The 14096-nt window shown below is 41.8% G+C and overlaps 1 protein-coding gene across 4 annotated transcripts in view; it reads left to right on the top strand.

The window, feature by feature from the left end:
- Sk (small conductance calcium-activated potassium channel) overlaps positions 1-14096 on the top strand; it is a 198331-nt gene that overhangs the window by 154455 nt on the left and 29780 nt on the right. For all 4 annotated transcript variants that reach the window (XM_071701574.1, XM_071701573.1, XM_071701576.1 and 1 more), the window contains one exon: positions 4581-4676. In XM_071701574.1, coding sequence (XP_071557675.1) covers positions 4581-4676 — 96 coding nt within the window. The remainder of the gene's footprint in view (positions 1-4580; positions 4677-14096) is intronic.

The raw sequence follows: 14096 nt of genomic DNA, 5'->3' as shown, positions 1-14096 counted from the left end.
CGAAATACATTTTACGATGAACCCGACTGGTCGGGATTGGATTTTAGACGGGATCATCGGGTGTCAGGCTCATAACTGATAGTTACAATGTTGTTATTTTCGCGTTGTATTCGAATCTGCGGTAACTCTCCAATGGAACTTTGTCAGAAAATGTTTACAATTTTCAGATTTTTCGACATTTATCGATTAAAAATGACTTTAGGTAAGACATCAAAAGGACAATAAAGTATTATAATAATACACTAGATTTATTAAAAATAGAATTATTCATTTTTCTTCTTACATCTGCTTTAATCACAAAAAGATCTATTATTTCAGTGTATTAGTGACAGTTTTGTTTATTTTATGTGAAATTATGTTATTAAATATATTATAATATAAATAATATGTAATACATATTAATATATAATATATATTTTTTACATTTATTTACTTTTTATTTTTTAATTACACTGAAAAAAAAATATTTAGATCCAAGAAAATATTTATTTGAATAGTACCAATGACATATTTACTTAATATAATCACATATTTATCTAGAATTAGATATTTTTACTTAATTTTTACTTAATTTAATTTTTTTTTTCAGTGTATTTATATTTATTTTTTTGGTGTGGTTTATTCTGTAATTTGACTTTACCTATTTTATAAACACAGTCGTGCATTTCTTGACTTGGACCTCCCAAAGCTCAACTTCGCAGTCAAAGTTTTCAACTTTGTTCTGATTTTTCTCTCGATCTCAGAGGAAAAGTTGAAAAAACCTCCGTTATTATTTACATGTAATTCTTGTTACAGTTATTCTGCCTCTCTGGAATATTCCGTTCGAAATTAAAATGGTTTAATGTGAACCGCTAGCTGCTCTTTTCGAGCAATATTTCGCGAACGCTCGTCGAATAGCTTCCGACAAAGTAGTTCCGGCAAAGGGGAAAGTTCTTGCTGGGTAATTATTTTGACTGAAACGCATATGCTGTAATTATTTATCCGCGACGCAAACGTATGGCATCGGACGGAAGACTCGGGAACAATTACGGCCTGCACGCGCACGAATTTCACAGCTTGTCACATGGTTACGCGCCGCATAATATCGCGATAACAATTTCGCATTTCCGCGCGAGCGGATCGTAACACTCGTAAAGTCAGCTTGTAAGGTCGAGCGATAATAAATTTCTCCCTTATACTTTAAGCGTAATCCCTTAATCCATTTATACAGCGACGAGAAATTTTATCTAACATCAAACGTGAAAACTTCGCGAGAATGTCAGAAACAAAAAAAAATATTATTCGGCGAGTCGGATGAAAATCAGACGAGAGAGCGAATTTTCATAGTCATGTTTGACGGAGAAAGAACTTTTGCATTTTTATCTTTATTCTTTAGATCTCTTCTTTTCTATTTACCATTTCGTATTATAAATTCTGTTCCTCATAATGAGAATACCCTTTTCATGTTTCAAACATGATTACGCGAGTGGCTCATAATAAAATCATTCAACTTTAAATATATTTCGCGAGCGAGTATTGTCTTTGAGATTCGTAAAAGGAAATTTCGCGAAGAGCAGCATTCGACGTTCATATTGGCTCTGTTTCTTGCGAGCCCTTAATCCCTTTCCAGGTTACATGGCGGAAAGAGGCTTTGCCCAGCCAGCGCGCTTGTCGTCGTCGTCGTTCTTCCGGAAAGCAGCTCGTTATTGCGATCCACAATTCACCGAAAATCTCGTAAACCGCTTTCATATACCAGCATCAAATAAACTATGCATGTGGATATGTGTGCAAAAAGCATCGCGGCTATATCCTCCCGAACAGTTTTCTCATTACAGATCCTGGGAAATGCGAACTAACGAGAAGCACAGTTATCCCGAGTAATATATTGTTTTCCAATTACAAATTGTCTACCGTTATTTATTTTTCGGGTCAATTTTCAGTGGGCTTTATACTTCCAACGAATTTTAATCATTCCCTAATTACCGAGATACTTTACGTTGAACTAAAATGAGCCTCGAAATGGTCAAAGAACTCGCGTACATAAAAGGAGGACGGAGCACCGCGTAAACTTTAAACTCGGCAAACATTTCGAGCGAGCTTAAATTCGCCCGGCATTACGTATCGCGGGATTACGCCGAGCGGCGTAGGCAGACAAAGCGAGTGCATTCGACGATGCACAGCGGAAATTACGCTATACGTAACTCGGGCTGCTGTAAATAACGCGCCGCCTCTATTAGCGAACCTAAAAGCGGCAGCAAACGTCGTGATGTGCCGCGCGCGTCAGGAATTAGCCTTCTTAAATTTTGAACGTCAGGGAGCTGCAGCAAATTCAGGAAGATAAAATCGTGAAATTTATTGCGTGCGATATAAAGCGCGCGTAGCACTTTACGCCGGAATTTTTACGTGCGATCTTAATCCTTAACTGACGTGGAAAAAGTCGACGATTGACAAAAGATTTGAGAGTACTCTTGCTTTCCTTTTTTTTTCTAGACTTTTCTTAGATTATTTCATACACGTAATAATAATTACGTAATTCTTCCATCGATCATCTAAAAGTGCGTATTTACCGGAAAACAGTGAGCAAATTGTATTGGCTAATTGTATGTAAACACTATTCAATCACTGTTCGCCACAGGGCGAATGAAAGATTCGCGATCAGTTCTCGAACATCTGCGAAACGCGCTGTCTACACCAATATTCACTCTGGGTTTATTGCTCTTTTTTTAATCTTACCGCTTTTAGACCGAACGTGTAACTGCTCGCAAACAACAACCGCGCAAATTGAAAATAACAACCGATCGTAAACTGTTTATTGACAATGATAAATGAAACCGACATGAATCTTACAATCAATTAGAGAAGGTACCAATAAGAAATAAAACTGTTCGCGATCTGTGTTTGCAAATTGTTAGCCGGTAAAAACACATTGTGAGATATCCAAGAAGAACAGAAGAGAGATGTTAAAATTCAACGTTGAAATTAGTCTGTCTACCACCAACATTTACTCTGGGTTTACCGCTCTCTTTTTAATCTTACCGCTTTTAGAGCGTACGTGTAACTGCTCGCAAACAACAACCGCGCAAATTGAAAATAACAACCGATCGTAAACTGTTTATTGACAATGATAAATGAAACCGACATGAATCTTACAATTAATTAGAGAAGGTATCAATTAGTAATAAAACTGTTTGCGATCTGTGTTTGCAAACTGTTAGCCGGTAAAAACATTTTGAAATATCCAGGAAGAACAGAAGAGAGATGTTAAAATTCAACGTTGAAATTAGTATCTTTGATTATTTATTCAGTTTCTGTATCAAGATTTCACTCTTCACGATATAAGTGGTCTCGTATACTTCGCTAAAGAGTTAAATATGCAGTATACAATCATAAATATATAGGGTAATTCCAATAACTGGACTGGATTATAGCTCTTTTTAAATAAAGATAAAAAATTATAGAGGAAAATCTCTCACTATTTTTAGTATGGTCTATCATTCTATGGTTAACTAGTGACCAACTTGACAACGTTATAAAAAACATAAAAAACGTATTAGAAAATGTTTAGAATGTCACGGTGATGTATTTGAGCACTTAATGTGATAAAGTAATTTTATGATATAAATTATGCAATATCTCTTAAAGTATTAACCTTACGATAGTATATTTAATAAAGAGGTATTTGGATCCTACCAAAATTACTGGCAGTTAATTAATAGCGAATGCCTTTATTCAGTATTTTGATATTTATTGCGCTGCTTTTTTCGCACATGGTAGGTACATTCCGGTCGATGTCAAAGGAATGAATGGCGCTCAAAATACCGTAAGAATTTGTAGCAGTATACATATATATACAGGGATTTAAAGCGCTTTTAAAGCAATACATTTTATTGCGATATTCCAAGTTTCCTCTCTAGGATATAGAACGAGAGGTACCTACAGAGATTCTATTTTTCTAAAATGCTCTTTTTACGCCGACGTTTTTTACGATCGTTAAAAATGTTTGCACCTTTGCTGGTCGAATCATAAATCGAACGCCATTGTTAGAAGCACCGTTGCTTGACTTTTACGACGCGGCAACAAGGAACTTTACGAAGATGTATGCATATTTCATTATTTCGCGTCTAAGAAGTGGGCAATTAACGGTAAGCTCGGAATTTGTTATTTCTGAAATTAACGGCCGGAGCTCGACAATTCATTCGCCGATAGTCTCGAGTCAGTCCATAATCTATCATTTATCGATAGTAGAATGCTGTTTGTTTGTCTCAATGATTGTTTATCTCGATTTATCTTCCGATCGACATCAGAAATAGCTACAATTTTTAAGACACACATTTCTGTGTGCTATATTAATTTACACAAACAATATGTGTTTAACGCGTTTCTTTTTTTAAGAAAATAACAGAAATAATATCTTGCATTATATTGAAATCAACAGTCATGTAAAATTAAATGTAAAAAATTAAATATATATATATAATAATAAATTAAAATAAAATGTATTATAAAATATATTTTATTTTATTATTTTACTATAATAAGATAAAATGTCTTTTATTATAATTTCACAGGTATTTTACACACGAAAATGTTTTATGTTTCAGGCCTCGTTTTTCTCGACAGCACTGAAAACCCTGATCTCTGTGTCTACTGTGATACTGCTTGGCCTCATATTTGCTTACCATGCTTTAGAAGTTCAGGTATGCATGATACATTCATCTCTCGTGGTATAATAAGTGAATATTTGAATAAAGTAGAGAAACCTTCGAACGAAGAGTCGTTTAAATTCAAACGGAACACAAGATCACATCCTTTCAATTGGTTTATACCGGAGGTATAAAGGTTGTTATTCACTCGCTCGCATTATTGCAGCTTCATTTTCGACAAAGTTGAAGAAACTGGAAGACGGACAATATCTTCCCGCGTTTTTAAACTTATGTACCAAATGTTTGTTGGAAGATGCTTGCGCATTATTATTATTATTATTATTATTATTATTATTATTATCATCATTATCATTATCATTATCATTATCATTATCATTATCATTATTATTATCATTATTATTATTATTAGAATCTTCTTACATTCTCTAACGAATTATTATCATTATAGGTATATACCTTTATAAATTATTGGCGGATGCAAAATAAATTTCCGGAATTCAGAGATGCAAAAGATACTTGCGCATTATTATTACTATTATTATTCGATTTTTTAAACGCTAACGAATTATTACTATTATATATTTTTATAAATTGCTAAAATCGCGTATTACCGTAAATGGCTGCAAATAATCGGGAGTGGAGGGGGGAAATAAGTTTCCGGAAAAATAAATTGCCGGGGGCGCAATCGGTTTTTGCGTTTCGAGCAGGCCGAGCGCGACATTACGCCCCAGTGATTACGGGATTTAACAGCCCGACCATTGTGCCCCGCTCGGGTCGAAATCGCGGGGTAAATCGACGCGACGCTAAGCTAGTCGAAATGCCATCGCGGAATGGCGCAAACGTGATTTTGCAGGTACGTGTTAATGTGCCGCTAATAAAAGGCCAATTACGTATCGCGCACGCGGTCAAATTTTATCTATTCGGTGCACGACGCCGCGCCCGCGCCCGCGCCCGCGCCGATCGATCGCCGATTATTTATGCGTTATCCGATACCTCCGCTGAAAATCTTTGAACCGTGAGATGAACTGAATGATCGACGGTGTATTTGTGGAGCGAATAAATGTGTAACTCAACCCCTTCGTTGCTTTAGATCAATAAGCAACGTCGTGCAAACTTGAGCGACTTGAACATCCGCAATGGGATATTCGCCAAGAAAGCCGCTGTTTATTATACAGAACATTCAGTATGTGCTCTGCTTTATAGTAGGAAATTTTTATCGCGTCGACTATAAATAAATCTCCTTTTCACTGTCCTTTTTGAAATAATAATTTCAACTTGTTACGCGCTGCGCGAAAAACGTTGAAACGTTCTAGTTGTTTGTAATTCTTTATTGCGTAATTTATTATAAACATACAATATATGTATATATTATAATTAAACGCAGGATATAATCTTGTAACATAAGATGAGATTTCGTCAAAATTGTTGATTTAACTAATGACAACTATGTGAATTAGGAGATAATGTGACGATCTCGCGTGATAATGACATCAGAAAGAAAATGACGGTCTTGAAATAGCTGAAAACTCTCCGATTACGAAGGCAAGAAGGAAATCTCTTTGCTAAGCTCTCGACTCACTTCCGGTCCGGTCAGGACTCATTTTAATGAGACACCAATGGCCGGCAGCGAAGCGAGCTTCGCAAAGTCATCACGGAAAGCCCGGACTGGCTCGAACATTTAAGCGTCAACTCAAATATTGACCATCTTTCAAGTCTCCTACACCGAAGTTTCTCACGTTATTCACCGGGTGTTCCGCGAAAAACTGGCTGTATGACTTAGGGGTAGGTTCCATTTGGTGTTCGCGACGCTCGTGAGCATCATTCGTTCTTGTTTAATATTTGCTAAGCAACAAGGATGAAATTCTTCTAAGAGCATTACGAACGCTAAATGGAGCGTATCCCTTGACATTTGATTTCTCGGACAGACGAGCGAATTCGTATAAACATAACTTTGATGTTAGCGCGAGCGTGTATAGTGGCAGAAAACTTTGAGACTCTTAAAGAAAGGCAACGCATCGCGAGTAATTCGCGTTTCAAGAAAAGACTTTCTGTAGATTTTTTGTGTTTTTATCCTGTTTTTATCCTGTTTGCAACTTTTAAAATTTTAGAATCCTTTTAATTTTTGATAAAGGATAAAGCTTTTCGATAAAACTAACAGTGAAATAAAGTCGACCTGTATCTCGAAATAAATTTTAAATTTAAAAAATTTAATTTACAGTATCGTATAAATTACTCTCAGAGTTTAAACTATTCTCCGATTAATTAATTTTGCGCTATAAAAATACAAATCTGTTTTTTTTCCTTTTTTTATACATATCTATCAAATATTCCGTTTTTGAGAAACGTCACATTTTGATAAATAAAAATAGATTTTTGTATAAATAGTTCAAGTTTTAGCAAACTCTCGTGAATGCTTCATGCCAATTTTACTTAACGGAAAACGGATTAATCTTAAACGGCGGATCAGCCAGAAATCAGGATCTATCGCAAATGTCTCTGGGGAAGTCTGTTGTAGCCGAATGTGACGCGAAAAAAAGGAAGAGAGGCGATAGCTGCCAACATCCCTCGCGTATCCCGAAACGGATAATTTCGACTCAATGTGCCGGAAAAACGTTCTCGTCAGGCTCGTAGTCGTTGCGCGATGCAATTTCGCCTTGATATATTGTGGCTCCGATATTGCATCCTTGCGATTCGAGAAGAACCAATGCGGCGACGTTTCAAAACCGACAAGCAAGTCTCTCTCGTGTGCTTTCTGCTTTTCTTTCCCCCATGAAAAGAAAATCGTATGGAAAGCTCGAGTTCAATAAAATTCAATGCAGGATCGCCGTATCTGTGCGCAATTTGCTGGATGAGAACAGCGTGTCTTTAAAAATAAAATTATACCGTTTTATACACATGCATACATACGGGTTATCTCGCAAGTCGTAATCTTGCAGTATATGGAACGGTGCGGTTGACTTTTCTTTAAGGGAAAGCTTTGAAACGAGTCGTTATTTGTCGAATAAACGGTATCTCGTGACTAAACATCAATTTAAAATTCTGAACACGTAAAATAATAAAGTGCAGGGTTATATTTTCTTTATTTAAATTGCGACTTACTGTGGAAACACAGTCTCGCAATATAGATTCGGAGGGAATCGTGTGATCGCGCGTTTTATAGAACTGGGAACTTATTGGTGTCCGTAATTGGAAATATTAGGGAACGAAAGGTTTTCAACTTCAACTTAATGACCAGTCCGGTTACACCAAGCTGGCTCACGCAATCTTGCGGCAACAACGGGCTGGCTTGGAGCCTAATGGCCTGCTGACCTTTCGGCACCTGTTGATTGTCGTTCATCAACGATTTGCATGCGCAGATTTGCCGAGATTCACCTGGTACTGCGAAACGAAGGGGGTTTCCCTCGGGAGACATCGTCTCGATCAATGTCGCCCGCACAGGTTTATGATCGTCTTCCCGTTTATCTTCCTCCCTCCTGCCCTCCACCTCCCCTTCTCTCACTACATGCAACTATAAACTTAGATCCCTGCGACGCATTGTCGTTCTTGATACATTAAATTTCTAATGTCACATATATATATATATATATTTTTTTTTTCTTCATATTTTACAATTAGATATAAAAATAATTTTTATCGATTTTCCCAATTTCCACTCCACATCTAATTAACGAACATTATAAATCGTTAACAATCACAAAATTCTTTACTTACAAAAATAGACATGTGATAGATCGCGCAGCGAAATGTGACGAAACGAAAAAGGATCGTACCTAAAAAAAATCGTAACTTTACCCAACGTTATATATTTCATGAAAACCATTATTAAATATCCTATATTTTTGCGGAATCCTGTAATATTATAGCCCCTCACTTCAACGCTCGTTAGAAGGTATCCACGATACTGCGAGCGCTCAGATAACGCAAAGGTTAGAAGCTACGACACTCTTATAGATTCATGGACCCATAAATCATCGATGTTCAAGCCGACCCTACTGTTAGACCCTTAAATACGCGCCCAGCGCACACCCGGCAGTTTGCATTTTTGTCGTCGTCGAACGGTCTTTGTGTCCCGCGTCCCGCGTCCCACAGTCTTTACGGCTTCCCGATACGCGGTTTTTTTTCCTTTCCTTTTCCTGTTGCGCGCGACAATCTTTGCGTCTTCCGGATTATTCCGCCGGATATAAATGGACTCCCACTGCATTATACTAATCTATTCAGGACGCCGGCGGGTCGCATCTTCCGGCGGCCGCCCCGGCTGAGAGATACGAGCTGCAAAGTATCCGCGATGTATCACGGATGAGATATCGCCGAGATAAAAAAGATTTCCGCGCATCTCGCGCTGGATATATCATATCCCCGCCGAGGATTCTGGAGATCCTCAGAGTGGAACAACTCCATTGTCGAAGCGGCGAAGTTCAAAATCGCGTGGTTTCTAACCGACGCGTTACAACACGGAAACTTAAGGGATGATTTACGATGCTGCAAGTCCCAATAATCATCTTTTCTCCTCCTCTCTGTGTAGGTTTCGGATAATGCAATATCGCAATTATTCATGAATAATTAGCGAAGACAAGTTGAGTCTGCTAAACCATCGACCCGCGATATCAAGGATTTATAGGGTGTTTCTGAAGTACTGTTTATTATTTTAGAAGTTGATTTGTGAGGTCATTTTATGAAGAAAAGTTTATATGAACATATGGTCTCTAAGGCCTCATTTTGCAGACACAAAGTACTAAAAATTCTATAAAGTTACCGTTTTTTTTAATAGCTTTGAAACGAAACAAGGTTTAAAAAAATTAATTTTTTGTGTCCAATTTTTTTTTTTTTAAATATTGACATCAAATTTAGTACAAGTTGTGATGTGACAAGTCGCGTCCGCCACCCGGACAGGCTCAGCCGAGGGGAAAATCGAAGGTGCTTCCTTGCTCGGAGCGGGGGAGGGCAATTGCGCCGCTGCGGCGGATTCATTAACAATTATTTTTCACAACACCTCCATGGAAAGTTCGACTTTCCATGCCTGTAGAGAGGGGCGAAAGCGGCCAATTTCACGCCAGGGCGGCATAGCGGGCGGAAAGTAACCACTTTCCTCCCTAGGGAAGAAAATTGATACTTTCCACCTGGCATAGCGGGCGGAAAATAACCACTAGCGCCCTAAGACGGAAAGTGGTTACTTTCCGCCCGCTATGCTGGGTGGAAAGTATCAATTTTCTTCCCTAGGGAGGAAAGTAAGCCCTGGCGTGAAATTGGCCACTCTCGCCTCTCTCTAGGCATGGAAGTCGAACTTTCCGTAAAGGTATTGTGAAAAATATCGTGTGCATCTCGGGTCGAAAGTTTTTTCAGACTCGTGTGATTTGCCACCCTCGCCTCGGGCGGCAAACTTCACACTCGTCTGAAAAACGCTACTTTCGCCCTTTGGTGCACAATTATTAGATTATTTTAAGAGCCGGTTTGGTGGCCGGACCGTAATGTAACGATCTTGAGTCGCCACGAGGGAACAAACGGAAGACGCACTCAAGGAGACGGCTGAGGGACATGATCGTCGGTCGGGTCACGCCCGGACTTCCTCGCAAGCGCAATATTGGAGGCCACCGTACGACAGACGACTCTGAGCTCGACAGCCGCAGAGGAAACCGAGAAACCCCGGGGGACGCCCTGACGAAGTGAAACAGGGTACCACGTCACGGCCCAGGGAATGTGCACGACCCTCTGGCCGCCACCCCGAGGGGCCACCGGTAGGCGTGGCCATGGCCTGGCCAGGCCCGGCCTGGCCCACGTAACGCCGGCCATAATAATCGCGGCCCGGACAGCCGGATTATTTGAAGAGACCGCGGCCGAGATGGGATTAGCACGAGCCATGCCTCAGGCAGCGCTAGGCCCTCAGGACATCGCCCCCGGATCGGCGAGCATTGCCAGCGGTGCGCCACTGCGCAAGCGCGGGGAACCGGCGCTGCGCGATCCCGGCGCGGCGGGCCATTGCCCCGTCGGCCGTCACTGTTGTGCCGGACGGGAAGACGGAAGCATCGCCAATAGCCGGCTCCGGATCGCCTGCCCCGAAGGACATTTTCTTGTAAGGTCACCACTCTGGCGTCCCCGCGTAAGTGACGGTTTGTTCCAGGCGATGGCCCCGGTCTATGAGTATTTGGAAATATAATTTTGAGATTTTCGCGTGTAATTTATGGAATTTCGGTGCCACACGAAGTGCGTACCGTATTGAATTTCGGTTGGCTTAGTTATTGAAGTGACTTTGTTTTGGTTTGCCTGCCGTTATTATTTGAAAGCCTCGTGTTTTTCTTGTATTTCTTTCGGCGGATTCCTGAGTGTTTGTCACGAGTGGAATGTTGTTGACTTCGGCACACCTCACCCCTCTGATCGACTTTGAAAGCCCTTAGTTTTTGCGTGCGTTCCTTTGATTGAGCTAGGCTTTCGGTACTGTTTTTTTTTCTCTTTCGTGACTGGCATATGTTGACGTTTGCGCGGATTATTCCCGAAGATTGAAAATCGCGAAATCGGATATCTTTGTACGTTGCCTTGCCAAGCCGCGTTTCGTGAAATACCTTGATTCCTTAAGTTTGGCAAACCTCGGTTGCGATTAACGAACTTTCGCGCGTGGGGGTGCGACATAGCGTCGGAACCGCGATATGCCGGTAGGTAGCTCACCTCACCGCTGGATCGATAAATTATCACTGGTTTAGGCGCGTCAACAATTAGAGAATCGCGGCCTAAAGACTTGCAGTATCTTGCCTACATTGCGCGCGCGCCTCATACGTTACGAAGAGGCGAAGTTACAAGGCATGGACCCTCCACCTTCGTCCGCGATGGACGCCGAGGCTACCGGTCGGATGCCGTCGGTGCGGTGCCGTTGAACCCGAGGGAACTGCCTCCGGGGGGACCTTCATCCTGGTTTAGAAGCGTGGGCCTTGCTATCAGGTCATAGTGAACCGCGTGCGGAAAAATTTTTAGGGACGAATTACAATCTCGCGCCACCTCCACGTGTAGGGTTCATACTCTTGAGGATCTAGCCACACGGATGGAACGTAACTTTTTCGCGGGTAAAAATTATCGACCTCCGTTACTACTGGAACAGTCGATTTTTCCGGACCTCGCGTACCATGCGCCGAAGGGAAAAACTAGAAGTCCGGGTACGGTCGCCGCAGGGAAGGCCGTCAGTCAAAAGGCGGGAAAACGGAAAAAGACTCCGAAGGCCGCTTCGACTGCTGCGCCAGCAGCCGACAGCAACCACCGCAACCGCGAGCGCGTCAACCCCTCAGTCTGGGACAAGTACCGGCGACTCAGGGATGAAGTGCTGGAATTGCGAAAAAGTCGGACATCGTGCGCGCGAGTGCAAGGAAGCTCGTCAGATGCATTGCTATCGTTGCGGGAAGCGCGGATTTACGTCGAGAACTTGCCCAACGTGTTCGGGAAACGCGGAAGGGATTTCGTAGGACGGGTCCCTACGGCCCCGAGTTTCGAAAGCGAGGCCCGAACCGCGGATGCCCCTGCGGAGACGTTGCCTGAATCGTACGTTACCTTCGAGCCGTCCGAGTTGCCTCCGCTGCAATATCTCAAGATTCGCGTGGGCGGTTGCCCTATATTGGCTCTCATGAATTCCGGATCGAGCCGTACCGGTCGCGAAGGGATGGAGATAATACAAAGATTGGGCTTACAAACGGAGCGCGGACGGGGGGCGCAAATCCGCATGACCAACGGGCAATTGGTCACTATTCGAAGCGAAATTTCCTTGCCGATACGCTTAAAAGATCGAAGTTTAAAGATTTCCGTTGGACTGTTACCCGATTTAGCGGTGCCCTGCATAATTGGGATGGATTTTTTGATCAAATTCGGAATTGCGTTAGACTTCGCTAGAGCTGAGTGGTATTTCGCGGATAGGCCGCGTACTAGTTATCGTTGTCACTCGGACGCGCTCCGCGCGCTTGTTGTGGATTAGCCGAACTGACGTCGGATTAGAAACGGCTTCTGAAAAATTTTTTACGGACAATCGCAACACCCTCGCAGAACCCGGGACTAATGGATTTGACGGAGCACAAAATTGAGGTGGGAGACCACCAGCCAATTAAGCAACGTTGTTATTTAGTATCGCCAAAAGTCCAGGAGGCTATTCGCGCGGAAGTCGATAAAATGTTAAAGGCCGGAATTATTGAACCCTTTTCCAGTCAGTGGTTAAATCCGATAGTAATGGTTAAGAAATCGAATGGCAAATACCGGTTCTGTTTAGATTTTTGAGGGATAAATAAAATATCAAAAAAAGACGCGTCCTCAATACCGCCTATGGACGGTATTTTAAATAAGTTGCGTTCGACTAAGTATATTTCTACGATAGATTTAAATCAGGCATATTTTCAAATACCCTTAAGCAAAGATAGTCGAGAGATCACAGCGTTCCCGGTAAAGGGCATTACCATTTCGTTCGAATGCCCTACGGTTTGACAGGAGCGCCGGCTACTTTTCAGCAATTGCTAGACAGTTTAATTGGTCCGGAAATGGAACCATTCGTCTTTAATTACCTCGACGATATAATTATCGCGACAGAAACGTTCGAAGAACACCTTGAGTGGTTAAAACGCGTATTAGACAAGATTTCGAAAGCCGGTCTTTAGAAAAATGTTGAAAACCAGTAATTTAGAAAAATACGAATTTTGCCATCCTCAAGTACGGTATTTAGGATTTGTCGTAGGAAAGGGGGGCCTGTCGGTTGATCGCGAGAAAACAAAGCCGATTACGGAGTATCCGGCTCCCCGAAATCTCCGACAGTTACGCCGTTTCTTAGGTATGTCATCGTGGTATCGTAGATTCATACTACAGTTCACCACCCTTAGCGAGCCGTTGAATCGCCTTTTGAAAAAAGGCAAGCGCTGGGAGTGGGGGGATGAGCAGAATCGCGCCTTCGAAAGTATTCGCTAATGTTTAATGTCCGCTCCCGTTCTTGCATGTCCGAATTTTGAAGAACCGTTTGTGCTGCAAACCGACGCGAGTTCCGTAGGTTTAGGGGCCGTTTTGACGCAATTGTTAGAAGGCGAAGAACGCGTGATCGCATATGCCAGTCGTGTTCTATCCTACCCCGAGACGAGGTATTCCGTAACTGAGTAGGAATGCTTGGCCGTAGTCTGGGCTATCCAGAAATTTCGACTGTATTTAGAAGGGTATAAATTTACGGTGGTCACCGACCATAGTAGTTTGCGATGGCTTCACAACCTTAAGAATCCGACGGGTAGGTTAGCTCGATAGGCTTTAGAGTTGCTGGAGTATGATTACACGGTCGAATATCGGAAGGGAGCCCTACACCACGTGCCCGACGCGTTGTCGCGTATATTTGAGAACGGAGAAGAGGGACTCGTAAGTGCCGTCGTAGAGGTAGTGGAATGCGGAAATACCACCGACGCTTGGTATAGAAAGCGGTTTCAGGGAGGTAGCCACTGACCCTAAAAGATTCGCGCA

This window comes from Temnothorax nylanderi, unplaced genomic scaffold (assembly GCF_030848795.1).
Source record: "Temnothorax nylanderi isolate EJ_2023f unplaced genomic scaffold, tnyl_v1.0 TNYL_tig0026_pilon, whole genome shotgun sequence".
Classification (NCBI taxonomy): domain Eukaryota; kingdom Metazoa; phylum Arthropoda; class Insecta; order Hymenoptera; family Formicidae; genus Temnothorax; species Temnothorax nylanderi.
This window is presented reverse-complemented; position numbering and strand designations above follow the sequence as displayed.